Source organism: Solenopsis invicta, chromosome 2 (assembly GCF_016802725.1).
Source record: "Solenopsis invicta isolate M01_SB chromosome 2, UNIL_Sinv_3.0, whole genome shotgun sequence".
NCBI lineage: Eukaryota > Metazoa > Arthropoda > Insecta > Hymenoptera > Formicidae > Solenopsis > Solenopsis invicta.
In genome coordinates, this window is record NC_052665.1 from 14,485,044 (window position 1) to 14,509,777 (window position 24,734).

Consider the following 24,734-nt stretch of genomic DNA (forward strand, 5'->3'; position numbering starts at 1 on the left):
AAGCTAAATATGTACAATAGAAATATAAAATATAAAATTAAAAAATTTCCAATAATTAAGGGTTTAATTTAAGCAACAGCGAAGTTTGTTTCTGCAAACAAAAAACAGGGAAATATTTTTTGTTTTAAGATACCAATTTTGGTCTTCACTCTTAGGCTCGGTTTTTCATTATCTGATTAACTGATGGTTAAATTTTACCTGATGTTTTACCTAATGAGCTTTATCCATGATGATGCCATAGGTGAAGCTTATTGGCTAAAACTTCAAGTTAAGTTTAACCATAAGTTAAACTAGATAATAAAAAACCGGGCCTTAGTATATGACTACTATTTTTCAATAATAAAACTCGAATTGGAAACCCATTATTAACTTATTGCAATATATGTTACAATAGTTTTTTAACAAGTAAATAAAATAACGATACGATTCGATTATTTAATTCAGTCTGTCAAAAATTGTCCGAATTACTTCCAGGGAGAAACGGCAGTGACAAACGACGAGGCCGACGGAGGGTCAAGCTCGCCCGATGAAGATGCCGCGCGAGATCGCGTCCGAGCGCTCGTCCGAGAAAAAAGAAGGCGCGGCCGCGGTTCAAGGTCGCTCGTCTGGACCAAGTTCGGAGCTCGTTGTTGCCGCGGTAAAAAGAAGAGGGATGATCGATGGTGAGAATCGACTGGGCTAGTCACTGTGGCTTCGTACAGGAGAAGACATCACCTTGCGGAGGAGGTGCCAGGACTCTACATTCGGCGCCTAACGCTCGAGGATCCCAGAAGGAGGGAACCGTCCGGTTCAAGGTCGCCGTCTCCAGCGCGCCATATCTGTCATCCTCGTAGTGGTTGCGCCCGCTTGACGCGAGGATCTTCGAGGTATCGGAGCGGATATTCGAGATTTAACACCGAGCTCGAGATCGTTGAGAAATCTCTCGTCGACAAATTTACAGCCGACCTCGCTAGCGATTTGCGATCGGTTCACGGGCGATGATTGACAAGTTAGATCTCTGCACCTGCAGCTCCTCTACCACCTGTACTATAATACAAACCGGCAATTAAGCCATCGAGAAACTGGTTTCAAAGAATTTTCGCAGGTTTCGTCTATATTTAGAGAAGATCGTTTAACATATCATTGACGTCGTGTTTAAATTTCGCATTTAAATTTCCATTTATAGACACTGAAGAAGTTGAAAAATATTGCTCAAATGAAAAAGAATTTTTCGCATACCCTCTTCTCTCTTTAATATCTCACGTACTTTAATAATCTACTAGGAGAAGAGAAAGCAGAAGAGATAACTAATCAATCCTGCCTGGTTATCGAAGGATTAACATTGACCATGTACGAATTAACATAGTTGTGCTAAAGAGTCGAACTTCTCGAGGCGACGGCCGGGTACGCGCAAGCCGAGGTCTAGCGAAGTCGCGTTGTTCACGATAAACACTCTCGCTAGGACCCCGTAATTAAATGTACTAAAATTTAACGGTCGGTCCGCCGGACGGACGATCGCTGCTGCGACTTAATAAAGCCTCACGGGCGATCGCCGTGAGCCGGTACCATAACGTTATTAAAGCGGTTCTCGCATTAAAATACGAGCAGTATCGGTACATCATTATCATCAAAGTTTGATCTTCCTCCCCCTCGCCGCAGACGTCTCGCTCTCTCGCGCGCCGCCCTTCCTCCCGATCTTCGATCTTCCTCGTAACGCGGCGAACCTGACCTCCGCGCGAGATCCGGGCAATGTTACTCGGGTTTATTGCGACTTTGGAACGTGCTCTCGTTTCCCGCGAAGCGGCCGCCCCCTCCCACCCCCCGTCTCCGTCGCCGCCGAATTCTCCCACGTTCCGTCTGTATTCCCTTTGATCCGCGTGTTTTCTCCTTCCTTTCCCTGGAAGTCTTACCAAGCGACCGGCTACGCCTCATGGAACACGATCTTTGCCCTCTCGGCAATTAGAGCTGTTGCTCAATTCAGTAATCTGAAGCAGTTTGCAGATCGCAGATCACGTCAAGTGTTTTTTTTTTCTTGTTCGTGATATTATTGGAATTGTCCTGACAAACGAGGTGTGCCAATTGCTTTAATAATAGGGTAAAACTAAGAATGTACGGTCATCACGTTTATATACAAACTTAATTAGATTTCCGATTGGAAAAAATCTCAAAATAAATGTAAACTCAAGTGTTTGTTAATGAAAACCTATGCATATATGCATTCCGAGATATCGTATAAATTATATTTACGTTCTCTTAAAGAAGCCAATATCGTCGCTTCTTTTAATTAACTTGCTACTTTTTGTCACCGTTATTTCCAACATTATTTCCCTCGTGGTTTTTATCCGCATTCTGATTTTTTTTTCCATAAAAATCTATTTGGATTTCACTTTAATATTTATCCTTAATGAAATTTAGGTAGTCAATAAAACAAAATTATATTTTCATTATATTTTGTTTGCAGTTGCGATATTTATCTTTTTCTGAACGGACGAGCGTAAGAAAAAGGACAACAGCGCGCCGCACTGATAAATTTACCGAATCATCTCTCGCCATGATTATTTTCGGTGTCCAGGGTATTATTTTTCCCCTCGAGCTCTTCCCGCGCTTCATTCTCCATCGCGCGAGCCCGCCTTTTTGCTCTCGCTATATTTTTTCATCCCCTCTTCTTGTTCAGCTTGCGGTTCAAGGTCGTAATCTTCTCGAGACCTCCTTTCTTTCAACCAGTTCTCCGCTTCGTCTCCCTTTTAATCTTTTTCTTCAGTCGTTCTTGCATCTTCGTTTTCGAAGTTCAAGGTCTTCCTCTTCTTCTTGCATATTTTCTCCCGACCTCTTCCTCGTGCATTCGAACTTCTTCCTCGACCTTGCTCCTCTCGTTTCCCATTTATTTATTCCACTTGTTCCCAAGACTTTCCCTCCACATCCTCTCGTTGCTCTCTTATCGCTTTCATTTCTGCTCTTCCCATTTTTCACTCTTTCAAATGCTTCTCGCTCCGAGAACTTTACAACTCTCCTTCTTCGATTCACTTTTATTTTCTCATTTCTTTTTTTTTCTTGATACAGAACTTGTACAAATATTTTACAGAATTATTTCTACTTTCCCTATTATATTTTGCATCTTTTCATTTCGTCTTATCTTTGAACGATTTCGGTCTCCTTTTCACGTTTCACTTTCGCTCGTTCCTTCCATCGAGAAATTCGTCTTGTTTCTTCTGTTGCCGCACATTTACGTCCTTCTTCTCGGCGTTTCCTCTTTGAAGTGTCGTGCCCTCCAGGCTCCGCAATCACATCTAGTTATCCAGTTGTCTGAAGTCGAGGAGGGCGAGTACCCTTTCTCGTTGTCGTTACGAACCCTTTCTGCGCCGTCCACGTGCAATCATCGTGGCGAGCGATCATTACAAAGTGAACGAAGCGAGAAGTGTTGCTAACTTCGTCGTGACACGAGCCCTGCGGCCCTTCGCTCGGCATCTCACGAAAGACATGTCTTCACTTTTATTTCTTCGCGAACGTTAGACGATAGCGTTTTCTCTTCAATGCCTTATGCTGCCGTTGAAACTTTCCAATCTCGGCAGTTACGACATTTCCAACTGTTCACTCAATGTTTTTATGGATTCAAGTTTCTTAAATATGAAAAGCATTGGAATTATATCTTGGGCACGTTTAGATTTAAACAAAGCGCAGTATAAATAAAGTACTGTATTATAAAATTATATAGTATTAAAACATAGTATTCTTATTACATTTGGGTCATATACCCATCTTTAACCTTTTTACCATTTAATTTATGTCTCTAGCTATAGATCTTGGCTGGAGAGGATCCGAAAGGAGAACCCGGCTTTTTTAACAATAGTGTCCTTGGAGCTTCCGGAATCGCCGATACCCTTAATAGAGTCTCAAGCAAATGCGCGCTCGAGACGTGACGAGTCCAATGAAGTTGTGAAAGATAAGGATGATATCTTGGACGAATTTTTGAAGAGGGTCACGGAAGTCGGAAAGGATAGAGAGAAGGAAGGACGCACGTGTAGAAGCAGCGTGTCTCGGAAATACCGTTGCAATAGCAAAAAGGGCACCGGATCTCTGGAATGTACAAAAGCGCCTGCCACTCTCGAGGAATGCACGAGAAACATTATCGAAGGTCAGACTAGTTTTCTTTTAAGATAAGAACGGCAATGCGTGTCATTTTACACGGAAAAAAATGCTGTTGAATGAGCAGCACCGATTCAATGGAAAATATCTTGTTGATTCAATAACAGCATTAATGAAACAAAAAGATTAAAAGTCGAGACAGTAACAAATATAGTTGAATGAATAAAATTTAGTTGAATCAAATTACGTTTTAATTCATGTTACAGCATTTTTTTTTCAATGTGCAAATAGCTATGGCTTTCACAATATTAATATATTATTTTAAACATTTTTTTATTGATTTTATCAAATTTCTTTTAAAAATAAGTTGGATTCAAATATTCGTTCAAGTGTAAGAGGGGCATATAGCGTGTCACCCTATACAATATGATGTGCATTGCATAGAAGAAAATAGGGTTGCAGTCTCCTGGATGCAGGTCCACGCGTAACACAATCCCTGTAACAATTTCTGTGCTCGGAATCTTTAGAACAAGATGAGGGATTTTCAGATTAAATCAAGTGTAACCCGGATGATGTCGCCTTCAAATTAGTCGATTGTGACTTAATTGTCCTTGGAGAGTCGACCGTGTTTACGGATTATAAGAACGCGACGAGGAACACGAAAGTAAAAAGTCCACACATTTTCGCATTTATCGGCTTTACATTTAATTACCACTTTTTTCTTCACGCCATTTTATCCATGACGAAAGAGACGTCGTTTTTTGTTTTTTTTTTATCCATCTCCGCTCGACTTACTCCGTGAGAGGTCTTTCGGAGCATCTACAGCTCGCTTACTTTTAAAGATCGATCCTAGCCGGCGAGAGCTCGAGATCGGATTTCAGGGACGCGCGCCGCAGGATCGTCGTAAACGGACCTTGAAATTCACGTCGGCGCCTTTCGCGATTCCGTGACGATTTGTCGAAATTTTTCCGGCTGGCATGCGAGAGAGAGAGAGAGAGAGAGAGAGGAGCCGGCTTAGAAGGAGCAAATGTCGAAATTCTCGGATGGCAATATCGAATTTCAGGACCGAGTCGCGAAGGACAGACCGGACCGCAAGACACAGGCGACGACTGCATATGCTCCGAGATACCGAAGGATCTACGAATTAACATTCGCAGGAAGGAGGAGGTCATGTGTACTCCGCCGTGCTCCCCGAGCCCGGAAGTGACTCACGCCATTCGGATCGCGATGAAGTATCACGGTCGGTCGAGATGCAAAGTCGGCGACGACGAGAGTCCAGTGGAAGAGGAGGAGGAGGAGGAGGACGAGGAGAACGAAAAGCGAGCGGAGGAAGAGGCGGAGGAGAATGGCAGGAGGACGACGAAGAACGAGGGGAGCAAGAAGGATCTTCAAGGTCCATCGAACGTAAGGAAGGAATCGGTGAAGCACGACGTTCGCTGCGTCGCCGTCGGTGCGAACGCCACGTTAGACTTCACGCTAAATTGCAATAGCGTGCGACTCACTACTCGTGACACGAGTTCGAAGACAGCGTCGAGAGGCGAGAGGCTGGAACGGCCGGAAACGCGAAGTTAGTTCGCGTGGGTTTCCTCTCGAAAGTGTTTCGCTCGAGATCCCGTGTTCCATGCTGGATGCTCCGTTGTGGCTTTAAATATACATATATCGTAAAGCACATAATAGCTCGATGATTTCCCTACCTGCTCCCCTCGTGTTTTTAGCTTGTCAAAGTTTCTGTTCGCACGCGCCCGAACTAATCCTTTCTCTGAGAGATTTCAATCTTTTTTTTTCCTACACTCAATAACGCATCCGTCTTGTTTTTCTTTTAAGCAGCAAAGATAAATAAAATACTCTGGAAGTTGGATAAATAATAGAAATTCTTTTCATAATGAATGAAATCTTAATGTAAATTTCATCAGTTTTAATTTAAAATTTAAGAAAAAAAAATGTGTGCGTCAGAATAACTTATCGGACTCACGGTAATTGACACGATAGCTCGAGCCGTTGGTTTCTTTTTAACTAATTTAACCGAAGTGAGAGTGGATTTTGATCGAGTCTTGAATTAGCATTCAGTCTCTGCACAATAATTTGTAAAAAAATTAATTCATAATTCCTATTCAAACAAAAATGCCAAAAATCTAGAATTAGCCTAAAATATTTTTAAATTTGTTACATTGTGCGATTGCCTATATTTAATTTTCGCGAAGGAATATTAAGTTCATTAGCATGTACAAGAATGTTATAAACTTAATAAGAAGCTATTTAGTTTTTGCTACTTTTAACATTTAATCGAAAAAATATCTAGGAACCGACAAATACTGATGCGAGTCATAAATCCTAATTCTAACAGTAACCATAAAAAAAAAATAAAACTTAAATTAATATTGAATGATTACATATTTAACAGTGTCATTATCATACACACGCATACGTTCTATTGTAACTTTTTATAAAAATTGTTCGGAATATAATGAAGATTTTATGTTAAACGACATAAAGTAAATACGACTTTTTACGCGAGAAACAAAACTGCTGTACAGGACGGTTCAATTTTTCGATAATTATTTTTATGGGTCCTCTTCAGAAGGATTTAACGTACCTCCGCGGCCATTTGTCTCGTTTAACAGTTTACTCAACGCAGACCAGAGCAACAGGGACCATAAGCCGGAAACGCGAGCTTCTCGGTAAAGATGCCACACAATCGCGGCGTGGAGTTTCTAGGTTTCGCTCGGAATCGCCACAAAAACCGCCTCTTCTTTTCCGACGCCGATAACCGTAAGTGGGAAGACCGAGCTCGCGTCGGTCGGCGAAATCACCCGTGGAATCGTGAATCTTTCGCGGGCGGCAATAAATCGCAATCGTCGATTCGATTTCTACGAACACGCGCGCAAGCACGCGCAAGAGAGAGAGAGAGAGAGAGAGAGAGAGAGAGAGAGAAAATGTACGCGCAGATACTTCGAGGCGGCCTATTAATTAGCTCGTCTAATAAATCGCGACCGACCGGGCGAGGGGAAGAAGGAAAGGAGGAGTGGAGAGGGGAAGGTGGAATATCGTCGTTTCGGTTCTTCTCGCCTTCGATCACGATGAGCAAAAGGAGGTAAAAGGAGACGGAATAATGAGAAAGGGATGGAAGGGAGGAAGAGAGGGCAGTATGCCGATCAAGAGGAACGAGAAGAAGAGGAAGCGGGGCCGAAAAAGAGAGACCATCGTACGAGTTTCGTGGTGGAGCAGCGCGCGAGATGAGAATCGCGTCTAGGCTGACTTCATGGAAGGCCAAGAGCTGGGCCCAAACCGGGTGAGAGAAGTTGGCCGGCTCGCCTCTCCTTCTCTCTCTCTCTCTCTCTTTCTCTGTTCATCTTCTCTTTACTTTCCTCCTTCGCTTCTTCCTCCCACTCTCACGAGGCGGCCATCGCATTTTTATTTTGTCTGTGCTGCGCCGCGTTGCGCTGTTCTCTCTCTCTCTCTCTCTCTCTCATACCCTTACCCTCTCTTTCCCTCTTTCTCTCTCGCTTCTTCGTAGGGCGAAAATGGTTCATGGCCGTTCCTGAGCGCCGATTTCGCCGCGGATCCTGCGCGCGGAGGATCGACCTCTACTCCCCTTTATCCTGCGTCTCTCCTCCTGGTCCTGCCACTTTATTCGCCACGCTTCTTCGCTCCGGCCGCCTCGCAGTCGCGCCGCGGTTTTTCTTCGCGGTATTCCTTTCTTTATGCACGCGATTGCATCGTTCACCTTTTTAACGCGCCGTAATGGAATTTCTGTTTTCTACCGGCTAGATTATACCACCACCTTCTCAAAGGGCTTTTTTTCACCTCCGTCCAAGTTTCGTTACTTTATAACGGCCGGTAGAATAGCGTTTGGCCGAACAATGCGGGAGCCGTTTATCACGGGAGTCGTAAATCAATTTTTGAAATATAATAAACAAGTAATGAGATGCGGGTGTGCAAATCCATGCGATACTTTAGCGAGACTTTCAAAACACGATCGCTTTAAAATAAATGACTCTTATAAATTTTCTCAGCGGAGATCAATACGACTTATAATGATTTCAAGATGAATGACTCGTATAAGTTATCGGCGAATATCATTGTCTTTCGCAGCAATCTTTCGCAACATCTATATGTAAATTACTATGTCAATTTATTTCTGAGATAGGACTATTCTTCTTCTTTTCATTGTAACATAGTTTTGATATTATTATAATATTACCGCTTCCTTTTATATTTTTCCCGTGTTATTGATACTTGTATTCAACCGAGAAATAGTCATCCAATTTTTTTTTTACATAAATGATCACCTGAAATAATTTTTAATAACCCATATTGTATATTATTGATTATTTTCTGATTTATTAGTATTTAAAGATATAAATTAAATATCTTTTGAAAAAAAGTAAATAAAAAAACCATGGAAATATTAAACAAACAAGAAGTAGCTTATTATGACAATGTTTCTAAAAAATGTTTCAATAAATCAGTCAAGAAAATGCTTATATATTACAATTTTTCGTTAAGATTGTTATATATTTAAAAGTTCATAAAGAATCATTATTAGAAATAAAAAACGAAATATATAATATCCATTTTATAGCAATTTAAAATGAGGCTAATTGTAAGTCGTTATAAAGTTATTTATATTGTATTGCTCTTGCAGAAATTAAAGTTTATTTTTATTATATTTGTTTGTTAGATTATGTAAATATAAAAATTACTTTTCGATAAAAATAAACATTTATTAAAAAAATGGTATAAACTTTTTGTATTGTATAAAGATATTAATAGTTTATAATATTCTTGCTTCAAATATCATTCAAATTTATTATTATTTCAAATTTGTAATATCAATTTTTTAGTACTTGATTGATTTTTTTAATAACGTAAACGATTATTTAGAATCTAGAATTTCTACACCCTAGTTAATTTTAAGAAATCGCTAATTATGAACATATAAGAACACATAACTTGTTTTTATTGTACCGATTGGGTCTCGGCATCTTCGAATAAAAGGTAAGTATGCATTTTGGATCAGTAAAAAAAATGTGATGCGAGTTCTATTTTTCTGACACTGGGATGTAAAGTGACTATTCTCGAGTTAAGCTGCAATAATCCCGAAATTCACGTATTCTATTCTATTTTATTTCATAAAAACGACCGATCTAATATCAACAATAAACACTTTCTTCTCAGGACGTATTTCTTCAAGTTTTTCAAGGAAAAGATTTTCCGCGGGTTGCGGCACAGTTGACCTAAAGAATAACTCATTACCTGCGATTATCGCTTAATTAAATTCCACATCCGATCAGTCAGGATGACAATCGATATTTCGTCCGCAAATAACTATCCTTTGCGTGTCGCCAAGGGAGAGTCAAGAAAGGCGGAGGGACAGCGTGAAACAACGCGAAAGCGTGTAAGTTCTAATCGCAAAGAGTCCTTTCCCTTGGATCAAATTACCATAAATAATGATCCCTTTACAATATTTATAGTCACTCGTACCCTACGGCCACCTTTATGACCGCCTCGCCCTACCATTCTCCCTCGCCCTATCATTTCTTCGACTTTCTCTTCCCATTTTACCACCCTGCGGCGTGTCCTGCTCCTTTCATCCGCTCACTTGGTCGCGTCAAGTTTTCCACCGCTTTTCTTTTCTATTTCTCGCCCGCCTTCGTTCGTCTGCTTCTCCCTATTCTCGGCATCGATTAACCCGGTGTTTACCCGGTCGGCCGGGGGTGCAAAAACGCGCGAATGGTCGCGCCGACCGCAATCGACGTTCGCGGAAGATCGCGGAATCGGAAAACAAAGGGGACTTTGTGCTCCGCTGATGAGACTGCGACGCCTCCTCTCACCATCGCGTTTCTCTCTTCTTTTCTGTCGGATATAACGAGGAGCGAGGGCGAGAGAGGTAGAGAAGCGAGGGAAGGGTGTCAGATAGGGAATTGGTACGTTGCTTGTGTGTGCCGCGTTGTTAGGAAAAAAAAAAAAAAAAAGATAGAGGAGAGATAAAGGAGGAGAAAGAAAGGATTTTGCTTGTTGCGTGCTCTGGAGTCGGATTCCCTCTAAAGTCGTAATGCCAAAATGAAAATAGCTCCGTTGAGGTGATTTGTAAATTAATTTAACAACAGTCCTTCTCGAGCGCGTACAATTGTGCATTCAAATTGTTGCACTTTTCGTACGTTAAATCCACACGAATGCAACAAATGGTTTGGGCAGTCCTTTGAATCTTCGATCTTCTTAATTAGATGTTATTATCTTGGAAATGAATTATTTAAATTTATCGTTATCAAATGCATTTTGTTCGAATGCACGAGCACGTCGCTCGTGGAGTTTAAAATTAAGATACCAGATTCGTCCCTTAAGTGAATTTCTAACTTGTGAAGATAAGGTTTTTTGTTTAGGTCGGCTAAACGTAAAAGTTAACTCTGCCAATTTTTACGTTTGCGTGCTATTAACAATCTTTTCGTAGCTGGGAGAACAATTTCTTGATTGGCGCTGTATTAAAAATATAACTCACTTTAATTAAGAATATTTATTTGGGAGGAACTAATTAATCGTATATAGCATTTTATTTTTGTGGATCCGGTGAATTCCCCTAAATAGATCGCGTCTCAATAAAAGCAGAATAAATTAGTGATCTTGGCGAGATAGCCGTACATAAATTAGACGCACGACCGTTTATCTGTTGCAAACAAATTTCGTTAATGGACGGTGAAATAATGAAGAAAACGACACTTCAAAAATGATTATCGCACCGAGAAATCTAGCAGCGGCAAACGGAGGGGAGAGGAGGGAAGAGTCGAGGAGAGATAAAAGAAGTAGTAGATACATCCTTGATGAGCGATCGTTATCACGATGAAAATGCAGTCTCGAATCGATCCGTGGCAGTCGATTTCTCTTGGCTCCTTTTATTAGACTGCCAATTTCGTGGCGTCTTCCACGGAATTCTCTTTTCTTCTCCTCCTCTCTTCTTTTTTTTATTCTCCCCGATACGAAATCTCGCTGACTCGACCGCCGACAAAAATTCCTCCTCTAATCTCAAAGTGCCTTTTCGACGCTTATCTCGGAACGACGTGACGTCACGGCGGCGCACATGTTAATTCATAAGAAGAATAATTCGATTATGCCAGTGTCGGCCCGACGGATTTCACAGTGGCTCTCTTGTTATCCGATTTTTTTTTCCCCTTAGACTCGCGGCTTTTTCCTCTCGCTTTGTTTCCGGCGTCGACGCCTTTTTTCACGCTTTATATAAATCTTCGCTCGACCACGAAAGTCAAGTGATGTATCTTCAATTAAATCTACTAGCCGTACAATCACTCAAAATTAATTTCCCATTCGGACTTTTGCTTCAAAAAATGATCTTTTTATACGTTGCATCGTCCGAATGAATTTGTATCGCAAGCGCGAAGAATAAGATTCGCTCGGGCAAATCCAATAGAAGAAAAGTTATCGTATGCGTAATCGTCGGTGAAATAAGACTTTTTCCTCCACTTCCGTTGTGAGCTGGTTAGCCGTGTTTTCGTTTCGGATTTTCGTTTCATTTATTTTAATGCGATCGATCTGTTCGGAAGCATTTCTACAATTCCGCCGGTATATATTCTCACGATCGAGGGACGACCGGGCGGAGGAGGGAGAATTTCAATTTCCCCGTCACTAACCTCGCTTCCATCAATCTCCAGGACCGCGCTAGCCGAGTGGAAAACGAACTCCGATGACTTTCCGGCTACGAATTCAATGTTTCAGTAAAATTCCAAAGGTCATGGTTACTTCGCATGTAATATTTTCTGATGGATTCTAATACATCTATTCGTTCCGGTAATTAACTGCGTTTTATTCCTTCTTTCTCCAATTATTTTCGATTGCTAATTTCTTTTATACACAAATTCCAAAAATTATCCTGAGAAATCTCACGTTTATTTTGAGATAATTGAGTTATTATCTGTCAGATATTCGACAACAGGTTCACACAATCGAATGAAGACGCCCAAAAGCTTCGAATATTCTGTATCTTCTGGGCTCAAGCAATTTCCTTTCGTCTCGATGCATTTTCTGCTTCACAGCGGAGGCGAGTTAATGAGAATATAATCTTAGTTGTGCGTGGTCTCACTCGTTCCGTACGGACGACGTTCCCGCCATTTCGCGTTCCACGTCTTCTTCGTCTCCACCCTCCCGTATTCTCTGTACGGTATCCGGTCCTTCCTTCCGGCAATTACTCTCGTCTCGACGTCGCATGGAATTATTATCGTCCGTAACCTATCAGACGAGAAGCCGGAGAAACGTTCGCGCGCTGCGCATCTCCCGACTCCCGCTTTCCATTTTTACGAATGCCTCGACAATAAACATCATTAATGCACCCTGTTAACACGTGATTTATTTCGTGACTGATTTATTTCGAATTCCAACGTTTCGACGGATAATAAATTTAAATGCACGTTGACAGCATTAAATTGAAATAAAAGATTTATGGAAATATTTAACGATTTAAATTAATTATCACCTTTTTAAATTTCTCTTAAATCACTTTTTTATGCGAAAGCGGCAGATGTAAAATTAATTTTCATAACATAAATATAAAGATAAAAATAAATGCAATGTAAAAATATAATGTTATCTTTCTTATGTCAATATATTATTTTAAATAATAATTGGATTAATTTCATTGATTGTTACAAAAAGTAAGGTTACACTCTAATAAGCTAGTATATTTTCTCTAATTTTATTCTTTAATTTTTAATACACATCTCTTCAACATAGATATATTTATTAAAATTCATCTATTTTATTAATCAGTCATAAAATTTTCATAAAATAAATGCATATCATGAAATATTAGGTACTTATTGCCTCTTTTGACATCAGTCAAATTTTAGTGCCGCCGCCAATTGGCATACAGTTCGAAAGACGCTTATTAAAGCGTATATTACGAGTACAATGGCTCGGCACCGACCGCACAGGAAGGCTTCTATCACCGCTGATTTAGGTTCATTAGGATTTTTATTAATAATTTCGTTAATTGCCGGGTTTGCCGAATTAATTGGGCGCGTCTGGAAATGGCGTGCGTCTCGCGCCAATTGCCGTAAGGACCGATATAAAAAATAATAAAAATGCACGAAGCATGGGATAAATGTCGGATACAGTAAATAACAAATGATAAATATTAATGTGCGATAAATATAAAATACGAATAAAAATATTAAACATTGATATTTCGTATGAATATGGAGATCGAATTATACGACTTATTAGAGCATAATTAACACGCATTAAATGATAAACAATTTTGTTATAATTTTTTTCTAGAATTAGAAATAGAAAAAATCCACTCACTATCAGTTGAATAAGAAAATCAAATTAATGGCCAATAAAACAGAAAGTGATCTTAAATTTGTCAATCTAACTATACAGATTAAAAAGGAAGCAATCCTGCTAAATAACAACCGTAGTTAATCATCCAATAAAAATTTATTCGTAAGGAAAATCGCAAACAATTTAGTCACTGTTGAAAGGCGATCGTTCCAAAATGAGAAAGCGAGAAATCAACAAGAGATCTTGTACGCGTTAATATTGCGAGAATCATCTTTCTTGACTAAACTTTCGGTAAATTGTTCCGAGAAGAACATGCGCCGGCCAGGGAACGGCATCAGCGTGTAATTCAATTTGCGAATTGTGCATCCGATGAAGGAGGTGCGAGGATAGCCCTAGATATCCTCGATGAGCCCAACGCCTCAACAAGTTGTATACATATAATCTGACCCAGATCCCAGGGTCTAAGTGAGGTCTAACACGAGGGAGAAAAGGGGAAACAGAAGGAAGAAGAACAGTGGGAGGAGAAGAAGGAGACGGAGAAGAAGAAGAGGTCCGGAGGGTTCCTCAGAAGCAGACAAACAAAATATAACAGCACGAGTTACAAGGAAGGATCCCGGCAAGATGAGGGGTCTCTTTCCTCCTCCTCCTCCCCCTCCTCTTTCTTCTCTTCTTCTTGCTCACTGTCGCTCTCCTTCGCTTCCTCCACTCTCGTCCATCTCCAACGAGCTAGAGGGGCGGGAGGGAGAATGAACCCTCTTGAAGCATGAATGGATTACGAAGAGCCGTGTTCATTCATTCGCTCCTTGGCGGCCTAGAAACCCACAAAAAGTGTATCTCTTCACCACGACCATCGCCGTAGTCTATGGTCGTGGGCTCCGACCATAGCTTCACCTTCCGTCTCCATCGTTCCCTCTCTTCCAATCTCCCTCTCTCCTCTCTCGCGAGATCCCCTACCTTGCGAATCATGCTCATGTGCGATACGCGTAAACTGAACTCCTCGAGTTCATCCTCGAAGACTGATGAAAGAGAAATAAGGATTAATCCTTCTTTAGAATACAACAATATTTATGATTCGTTGTGTGGCTCACAAGAGCGAGACGTAGATGATAAAGAGAAATAAAGATCGATATCGCTTGCACACTTAACGGACAATGATATAGATAGATACGTAGATGATTAAGATGATTAAGCGAATTAACATGTTGAAATGTATTATTAAGTTGACCAAACATGATGCTGCAACTATGCTGTTGGATTTGCGTGCACGTGAGACAAAGTCAGATTGGACATTAATTAGTTCAGAAGGCAATAGACACATTTGTAACGTGAACATGGTGTGACACAGTGACATCGTGGACGACAGCATCCTCGAACACGGACTGAGCGGAAGGTAGAAGCGCCGCGAGCTCGTCTGACCTTTCTCAAAGTTTCAGATCCCCCGAAGGAGGGACACGAGGGATTGCCTAATGGAGATGGAAAAAGGGAGAACGAGATGTCGGTTCGCGGAGGGTCGTCGCTTTTTGCCCGTCTGAGATGTCGCCGCCAAATGTGCGAAAGGAAGCTCCTCTGCCGTTCGCGCACGCCGCTTCGCGCCTAATTGAAAGCGACAGTGACCCACTTATGCCACCTATGTTATAGATTTCTTTTTACGTACCACCACGAGAGAGCTGATACCCGTTTAAAAGATATCTATCGCTGCCGACTACGCAGCCGTATAGTCGCAGTAAAAATAATCAAATTTTTATCTTTTTAATCTTTTTGAAGTAACCTTCGAAATCATATAAAATTATCAGGGAGATTAATTCGCGAATGACGATGAAAAAAGACTTTAATTTAAATAAAACTACTTGGGTAAAGAAATAGATCGTTTCAACGATTTATTGGGCTATTGCGCGACGTTAATTTCCGTATTTAGATTGAATGACGATAACTCTAATTCCATGAGAAATTTCAAGATTGTCAGAGGAAAAGTAGTAATTTTATCCTCAGATATCCGATAAATATCAAAAGCTTAAGCCAACAACATGTCGAGGAACCAAGAGTTAAGCACTGGCTAACCGCTGCTAGTCCGCTCGTCGACCCTGAAAACACAAGGGACATGCGGCGAAGTAGGAAGACTTTTGCGGCACATGAAGATCTCTCGTGACTCCCCGGTGAACGATGTAGATATTTCTACGTACATATCCCGCGGGGTAATTACTATCGGCTGGAGAGGACCGCACAGCCCGGGAGAGAGAGATTTGCTGACTTATTATTTCTTAGTGATTTTCTGAATTGCACCGGGCACGAACGCGAGACGATGTCTTCGTGACGTAAACGAGATAATGGGCCCCGCTCGCGTACCCACGATGTAGACATAATGACGACGGTCTTAGAGGATTATAGTTCGTCCATATAACTCTCAACCGTTCTCCCTCTGCTGCGCTACGTTCGTTCATGCTTCACCGATCTCTCAGCGATCCCTCACCGCGACCGGGTTAATTGACAATAATAAGAGACAAAACGGGAGCGGAAAAAGCTCGGCGGTAATATTGCGGTGAGCTCGCGCATTATAGTAATACATACGTGTAAATCACGTTGCGGATCTCCAGCGGATTAGCAAAAAAGTTTATAATTTTGAGATAGAATCTTCCATCTTGCAGCCGCTAGAAACATTTATGTCCATAAGAGAAGCACATTTGATATTAAAATGATTTTATGCGGCGATTAAATTAAAACGCATTAAATGGAATAGCTTCCTAGCGAGCAGAGTATCTAAAATCGACGTACAAGACAACTTAAAAATATCTTTCGGAGTTCTTTATGAAATATCTTCAAGATATCTTAATGCTGTTTCATGCGTCGATTTTAGACAATGTGTGCCGTCATTCCCCCGCTGCTAGATTGATAGGTTGTCAAAATGAAAAAAAGGTACGTTTAAAGTAATGAAATCATCGAAAAAGCATTTCGTGCATAATCTCGCTTTGTGAGACAGATAACATCTTCTTTGTTAGAACTTTTAGAGATAGCATCCGTTATCGTCATGGGATACGAACAACAATGCTTGCGACGTTATCAGTTTAAAGGACACTAAATAGGCATAGAAAAGAGAATTCTTCCACATAGAATCACGACGCTGCGACGTCGTTAACGGGGATCTATGTTTCTGGCGATTAAGGGTGGCGATGGCGGAGGGACACACGAAGTCGGGAAAAAGATAAGTACCTGTTGGAGCAGGGCTTTTCTCTTTGGTCCGCCATTAGAGCAATTTTACGTCTCCTCTGTTGGGGCGGCAAAAAATGCCGGTGAGTCGTTGCGCTAGACTGAAGAATGATCGGAGAGGCGCCAAACCTGGTTCGACTGCTCTCCCTCTCTTTCTGCCTCCGTCTCCGTCTCTTTCTTTCCTTTCTGCTCTCCTTGTCTCCCTTCATCCTCGGTCCCCCGCTGTCCTGTCATCCCTCTCCCTCTCGCGACGACGCGCGTTGTCTTTCCCGCTCCAACGCACGAAAATAGAATCTTCCTCTTCGTCGCTCCAGACCTCCGAGAGCTCCTTTTTTTTCCACGGTTCCTTTTTTCGGCGTTCAGCTCGCTCCTCCAGGACTCGTTAGATTCACTCGGGGATTATGTTTCGTGCTATTATAGCTCTCGAGGAACACCCCCGCGCATCCCTTCGTCCTGCCTCTTCTTCCCTGCGCTTCCTTCTGCGTTCCTTCTGCGCCGTCGATGTTACTCCTCATCTTCGGCTATCGATTTATTGATCTTCCCTCGAAGAATTTCCGACGCGAGATAAGACATCTACCGTGTCCGCAGCTTACTTTTACAAGAACGAAAATAACTGATTCTCTCATAAGTGATTCAATAATATTTATTAAGGGCACAGATTTACGTTTATATTGCCGATCGTCACCGAATACGATTGTCATCAAAACTTTGACGATTAAAAAGTCTTCTTATTTCTGAGCCGCCGCACTCTAACATAAATTAAGCCTAACATCGTCATTTCATCGTATATTTTTACAACAATATTTTTATTGTAGCACGAAGAGCTGAATAATTTCGTTTTCCATGAAACGCACGATCCATCATGTTCGCTAAATCTGTCGTTGTATTTCGCCGGTTCGTAGCCCATTATACTTGGCATTTGCGTAAATGTGGACAGATACGTCTTTCTCGCGAACTATCTCTAAAGTAAATTCCGGACATTTGTAGATGACACGGCGGGAACCGGCGGCGGGATGCGCGTCCCGTCGCTCGCGAGGAAAGCGTTAATACAATATCAAAATCCACATACCACGGGCGACTTCGGAGGGAGTACGGGCATTAATTTCGGCGACGTGCAACGGTACGGCGGCGCAAAAAGGAAAGCGCGAGACGCCGCGCGGCGCGGGATCTCCACGTGGGATCAGGTATATCCTGGCACGGGAGCTATCCGTCTCGGTCCCTCCGCTGAATGTTAGAAGATATATTATACTCGAAGAGGGTGGTAACACTTGTTTGATTCAATTCCAGGAACACGCTCGAAGGCGGCCGCTCAATTTTTCTTCCGCCGTGGAAGTTGCGACGCTACGCACTTATCACATGGCGGGGTGTGTGCGCGTACACGCACACACGCACCGTTCATATATGCGTGCACAGTTGTGGCATCTTGAGAATTCGTAGCTATTATCGAGTCTGGATGAACTTAATTATTCGATCTAGAATTTTCGTAATATGGAATATTTTCTGTAACTCGATACCATTTAAAAATCAACATTTTTGTTAATGTAATAATTATAGTTCATAAAAAAAAACAAATTCAACTATATATATTGATTTAAAAAAAACCTTAAACATTAAAAAATCACATTTAACACAAATACTCATTAAAAAAAAAAAAATGTAATTTCAAAATCTTGTAAAATAATAAATAAGAAAAAATGTTGCCTATTATTTAATAATATTTGAATTAAACAACTTATCTCTTAAATTTTTCCATATTATTAAAAACAACAGATATTCTAAATAGATTTACTGGAAACATGTATATATGTATAATATAAACACCCTGCATATATATAAAAATCGTTTCTATAGAATATTCTACCGTGAAAAAACTTGATAGCAAAAAGATATTCAAAATTCTTTTCAAAATTATATTTCGCGCTTTATCAAAATCTATATTAATGGAATGATTTTTGCAAAAGGCGCAGCATGCTTTCTTCTTAGATAGATAATTAATAATTTATGTATCACTGAATTAATATACAATATTTAATTAAAATTAGCGATATTTAATAGAAGCTATCTAATAGACACGGAATTTTTTTAAACGCATTAACAACAACGTTTGACTCGCATTAGCCCTCTCCCTCGACTTGTTAAATCTCGTGAGTCCTCTGAATTTTCTTTAGTGAAAGTGTCATTCGTTTTCTTGTCATCACGTGACCTTGCCGCAGGTGACTGTACTATTGTATTTTATACAAAACACGAGTAATTTTTAGTAAACAACATGTCCGGTCATACGATCGAAGTAACTATGCGTTACGATCTTTTTGACTACACGATGTGCGCAGGTGGATGCAATAGGCCGTTGAACCAACGATACAACCTGTTGCAATAAAATTCTCGTGTCTACCTGGGCAAGGGAGCGAAACGGGGTAGGTAAAAGTTTCATCAGAACGTTTGACGCCACTTGTGGCGTAATCAAAATGCTAGGCTACCTGCGGAATTCATGTAATAGGCAGCACAATGCAGAAGAAATGGAAGAATGAGATAGGTTTGTCTCGGTTACAAGAAAAAAAATGTAGCCTTTTTTTGTGTTAAAAAGTCAACCGATTCATAAATTATATTAAATTGCAATTAAACTTTAAAATAGATTTACGATTTTTTGTATTCACCATTTGTATTTATATTTGTGATAAAAATTTATTATTTATTATATAAAAATATATAATATATACAATATGTAAATGTGTAAAACAAAATGGTTTGGTTTCTTTTACACAATAGCAGATTATTTTTAAATTCGTAAAATTAACAGATGTTGGAGAGTTGCACAGGATCATGATTTGTGTAGACCGAGGGTCAGCAATTCTCTTAAAAGGAAAGTAAATAAAAGAAGAAGGAATGAAAAACGTGCGGAGGCCGCAAGAAAGTGTGGCAAAAGTTGTCGCGGTTCAGGCCTGCACAGGGCACGCGTTAGTCCCGATTATGTGCCGAAAAAGAACCTTTAGGAGGAAGAACCCGGTAGAGAAGAGTGGCCTGGGAAGGAAAGAAAGCGGAACGTGGTCGAGGAAGGAAGCCCCAGCTTTAATTCCTGCTATTATTGAAATACGCGACCGCCACGTGCCGAGGGACGACGGGGTTCTTCCTCTGCCCCCGTTCGATAGCCCCGACCACGAACAGCCCAGACGCCCTTTCGGCACCTCACGCGAAAAAGTAAGATGCAGTCAGGATGCAACCGGGATCCCGGCCCGGATCCACGACCTGCCGCGATTCGCTCGTGCAAAGGGTAGCTTCGTTTTATTGCGTATCCCAGAAGGTAGTCGATGAGTCAGAAGAGGTAAAATCATTGCTCTCACAGTGAGTCACTTGCTTATTCGAGATTTTAATACGATTTCTTTTACAATACTTAATCTTTAACAATTTATCAAGGTCTACCAAGCGATAATTCTTATCTGATTTAGAGCACGCTTATTTAAAAGAGATTTCATTCTCAGATAAAATATACGCTTTTTTTTCGAAGATGTGGAATAATTATAATCTATGAAGGCGTCGCGATAAAGTTTTTCTTGAAAAAGAAATACAACATGGTGATGTATCTAAGTAGATATTTTACACAGAATTCTTGTAAAATGATAATAGATACATTTTCGTGTTTACGTTTTATAGCAATTTATTTTAACATTAATGACTAATTTATCAAAATGAAGTTTAAAATTTCAAAATACCCGAATACATGTAACAAAATATTCTTATTCTTTCAAATTCACAGTGTAAAAATTTGCTGTTGTGCAACATCATAAAAAATGTTCATACAATGTGTCGCACAATTAATACTACAAAAATTCTGAATTGACAATTTCGAGTTAACAAATATCGATAGATGCCGACGAATATCGTGGTAAATCGACAAATCGTCCTGGCACGCGAAAGCTCAGTCTTCAAGTCGGGTAATAAAATCCGGATAACAACACCTATTTTGCAAATATTAATACGACCCGAAAGCCATAGCCCCGGGTGAACAGCACGCGCATTCTCGACGTTCGATTCTCCCAGATAGCGTTTAACATAAACGCTAACGACGGTCTTTAGTCGTTCGACTCGATCGTTCGCGAAACCGCTAATAATAGCGCTTCGCCCGGGCAAGTGTTAAAGATTTAGATCTCGTTTTGCGGGTCTTACGTCTAAATCCCCATTTCGTACGATTGCGTACGTGCGTCCACTGAGCGCGCCGCGCCGATGTTCCCGCGCTTCAGCCAGAGATACAAATTGGCGAGATCGCACGGCGATTGCGATGAAAATTATATGTACCGATCGCCGGGCATTCGAGTTAAGTGCCTCGTACGCACTCGTTCCCGCATGCAAATGCGACAGATCGCCGATAAACATAGTAGCCCGGTGGCCCGCCGTCATAATATTGCGGTTATTATCGTGCCGGCTCGAAGCGCAATCTCACCTTGCGCAAACACCTGCGAGCGCGACGCCCCGATGTTTCATTACGACGTGATTCATCGCGCCGGGGAAATACTGCACCGTAAGCTTCGTTCATTCATGAACGTCATCGCGTGTATGTACGCGTAGCTTCCGAAGCCGCGTGATAATGCCGCGATTGTTAAAACCGTTTGCGGAAATTAATACGCGAAGTGGGACGGACTCGTGAAAGACAGCCAGATAGAGATAGAGATAGAAAGAGAGAGAGAGAGAGAATTCGCTTGTCACGTCGCGAATTACAGGTAATTGCTTTCTTCGATGTTTTGACGATGTTTTGACGATTTTTTAAATATTTGTGATTAACAACAACGATCAAATGCACAGCCGACGATAAATTACTGTAATGAGTATGAAAACGTACGATATTGAAAGAGACAAAATGTGTTTACTTTTATTATATGTTTAATTCTTTGTAACGATAATCGACGCGGCCAATTCAAGCGCAAATCATTACTTATAATTAACATTCCTATAATACAAACAATATTATAAGCAAAAAGAAAAGGGAAGAGTCGCAGTTTGTTAAACGTTTATGTGTCTGTCAAGCGCGTTTTCAGCAAATTAAAAGATATCGGATACAAAAAACCATCCTCTGCACCGCCTCAGGTTTAATTTACCTTGCTCAAACAATCTCGTACGCGGGATCTCGGTGTTTTCGAGGTATCCATCGATTTTATCCGCATCACTGTTATTCCCGTAATTAAACATTATAAGCCAATTAATAATCGAACGTGTCTGGACCAACCGCGGCTGGGAAACTCGCGCCGGAACGTACGGGCATAATTACAGAGAATGAATTATTCCACGTCGAACGAATTACTCGACGCATAATTCCCGGCGAATTTATAAATTCGATTAAAATCCAGCCGCGCGGCGCGGCGCGAGGCACGTCCTTCGCGAGCCTCCGCGATGTTCGGTAGACGTCGCTCGCGCGGATACTGAAGTCGATGCGGAACGACTCTGAATGACGGCTGGCATTGTCAATTTTCGAATATGTTTAAGTTGACGTATCCCGGTCCCTGTCATTACGCAACGATTTATCTCGGCACGAAATGGTAAATTGGCGCCAAATTGGAGCGCGGGACGCGCTCCACGCTCGCTCGCTGCTCCCCGTCCTCGTTCGTCCGCCGCGCGCCGTCGCGTCGTTTTCAACCATCTCGTCCCACCTGGGACCGAACGTGGCGAACGTGGAGGGACCCAGCAGCCTGTAAATCCAGCGAGCTCTCCGGGAGGTGCAAAAGCTCGACGCGCGCAAACATCTGTCTCATTACGGGGGATTCATTACGCCGGGGTGCGCGATGTCACGTCGTCGTTGTCGTAACGCTCGCTCATGAATAATAACGGTGCCGACGCCGTAAACGGCACTTTATGATGTATCAGTTAATAGTCTTCTCTCTCGCTCACTCTCCTTCTCTGTTTCTCTTAAAGGGTCCAGAGAGCTCTCGGAGCTCTCACAGGCGACGACGGCGGCGGCGGCGACCGCTGGCGCCCGCATATTTTATTCATGAACCGCACGCGGAACACCACCACGATTAGGCGAGATACCCGTGAAATCGGTTACTCGACGTAATCCGGCGACGACATATTTATACCTCGGGAGAGATGAGGCCTCGTTCTCGTTTATTCGATCAATCTCGGCCGCGACACGTTCGAGCGCGATTACGCTTAACGAGTTTACCCGAACCGGTCGTCGATTGTGAATTTTATAGATCAGTCTTCGTCTTCGTACGAACGGTGAGAGCAGAAGTCGAGTTTAAAGAGACAGCTTAGCGCCAACGTTAATGAAATAAGACATTTAATCAGACGCGTAATCGATGATTCTTCCGCGAGCGCGGTCCTTCTATCGTCCCTATTGTTCGCCTTTGATTAAAACGGCGCTTTTATCTCGTCAGATATTCTTCGATATTTCAATACAAAGAAGGTCAATGCCCCCCCATTCGATAATCGCGTACATCGCTAAATCCTGAATCGTCGAGGATCGGGGTTCCATAAATTCGTCAGGTCGTTCGCGCGCGATTGAAATTCGTCGATAATCGTCGGTAATCAGTGCGATAAATCAGTGGCCGGCCGGTGTACGGGGCTACGTTTATGACTGTAATTCCTAACAATGTCCTCCTAATTGGCAGCTCGGAAGTCGCCGTATTGACGTGCCGCTGATAAATTACCGGCGGACAGCCGATATTTTGTTATCGCGGGGAGGTATCGCGGGCGCGCGAATAACAATAATTAATATTCGCAACGACATAAACGGCCGCGGACCCCCGGAATCGTTTAATTGTTGCGCCCCGTAAAATGAATGCCTGCGAACGCGAGCATGGAACTGGAAGGATAAGGTAAATACCCCGGCGTCCCGCTATCATTATATTGCCGGCCAGTACTGTTATTATCTCCACGATAACATGTAATGAATGAGAGAAAACGACCGTACCATTATCGATAATTTCCCCTCAGGTGCATCGCATTCTTAATGTCCTTGCTTAGGCGGTTTTCTAATATCCTCGCGAACAACCCGGAGCCGCTCTCCGAGTCCGGGACTCGGGGAAATAAGATTATCTTAATTATGAGATTACGCCGTCGCGATCTTTCCTTCTTGGGGGAATGTGCGACGTTTTCTCGGCCCACATTACGGCAGGTTCGAGATACGGCCGGCTGATAAGCCGTCGTATCGCGTTTTGACAAATCCGGAAAGATTAGCTGCGAAGCGAAGACGACGCGAAGACCGTAGCATTCACGTTCCGCAATCAGCGCCCGATGTTAAATATGAGAAGCGCGATTCAGCGCTTATCACGGACTGAAGAGCAATTAGCGTTTCAAGTGGATATTTGTGCGTAGTATTTATTCAGAAAACACTCCAAAGTACTATCATAATAATGTCTCTCCCCTCCCCCTCCCGTTAGCTTAAGTTAATTTCATTAAAGTTCTCATTAATTCTCGGCGTTCTCATTTTTGCCGAAATCCCGTTTCGATTTAGTGAATAATAAGGGAGGCGCTGAATAACAGTTAAATGCCTTTCCGTAATTCCAACAGTCAATTTACAGGAAGTAACTCGGATTTGTAATCTTAAGAGAAATCCGGGGATTTCTTATGAAGCCTGTATAAGCCCCCCGTGCCAGCTTTCGCCTATTCTGCCGCGCTGGTAGAAAAGAAAGAAAGCTTGACGAGAGAGATTGGAAGGGTTGCGCGAAGGATAACGGGACCTCGTTTCTTCTCACGCGCTCCCTTGAATTCAGAACCTCTTTACGTACCATCTAACGGGGTATCTTTCGGAAAGTGTAGGGGAGACTGCATAAAGAAGAAGAAGATCAAGCGAGCTTCGCGGCGTTCGAATGGAATGAAACTCGAACTCGATGGAGGTGGATCCGCCTTCCTTTTTGGTCAAATCGCTCATTTCCCAGGACGATCCGAGGCAATTCGGCCCTGTATTATTTAGTTACGCGGCCTTTAACGGCGAAATTCACCGTTACTTTCTGCAATGAATATTTCCTCATCGCTCGAAGAGGATCGTATCTCCTATCAAGAAACTTCGTCGATGATTCTTCACCACGTTCTTTTTCTCCAAAGTTCCGTTTATTTTTAATCCGATACTTAATTTATCAATTTAACAGATATGTGTAACATATCATTAATATTCTTATGTTTCCTTTAAATTCCAACTATGGACAAGGCGATAGATAGCGGAGTTCAGATGTGCTTTGGATTTTTAAGCAAATTAG

The 24,734-nt window shown here is 41.8% G+C and overlaps 1 protein-coding gene across 1 annotated transcript; it reads left to right on the plus strand.

Annotated features, from left to right (window-relative positions):
* The first annotated feature begins 532 nt into the window (after positions 1-532).
* LOC113003130 (SPARC-like protein 1) lies at positions 533-7,172 on the plus strand. Its single transcript, XM_026131198.2, has 4 exons — positions 533-614; positions 668-866; positions 3,771-4,111; positions 5,126-7,172. The coding sequence occupies exons 1-4, from the start codon at positions 533-535 to the stop codon at positions 5,632-5,634; spliced, it is 1,131 nt and encodes a 376-aa protein (XP_025986983.1). The 3' UTR covers positions 5,635-7,172.
* The last annotated feature ends 17,562 nt before the right edge of the window (positions 7,173-24,734 follow it).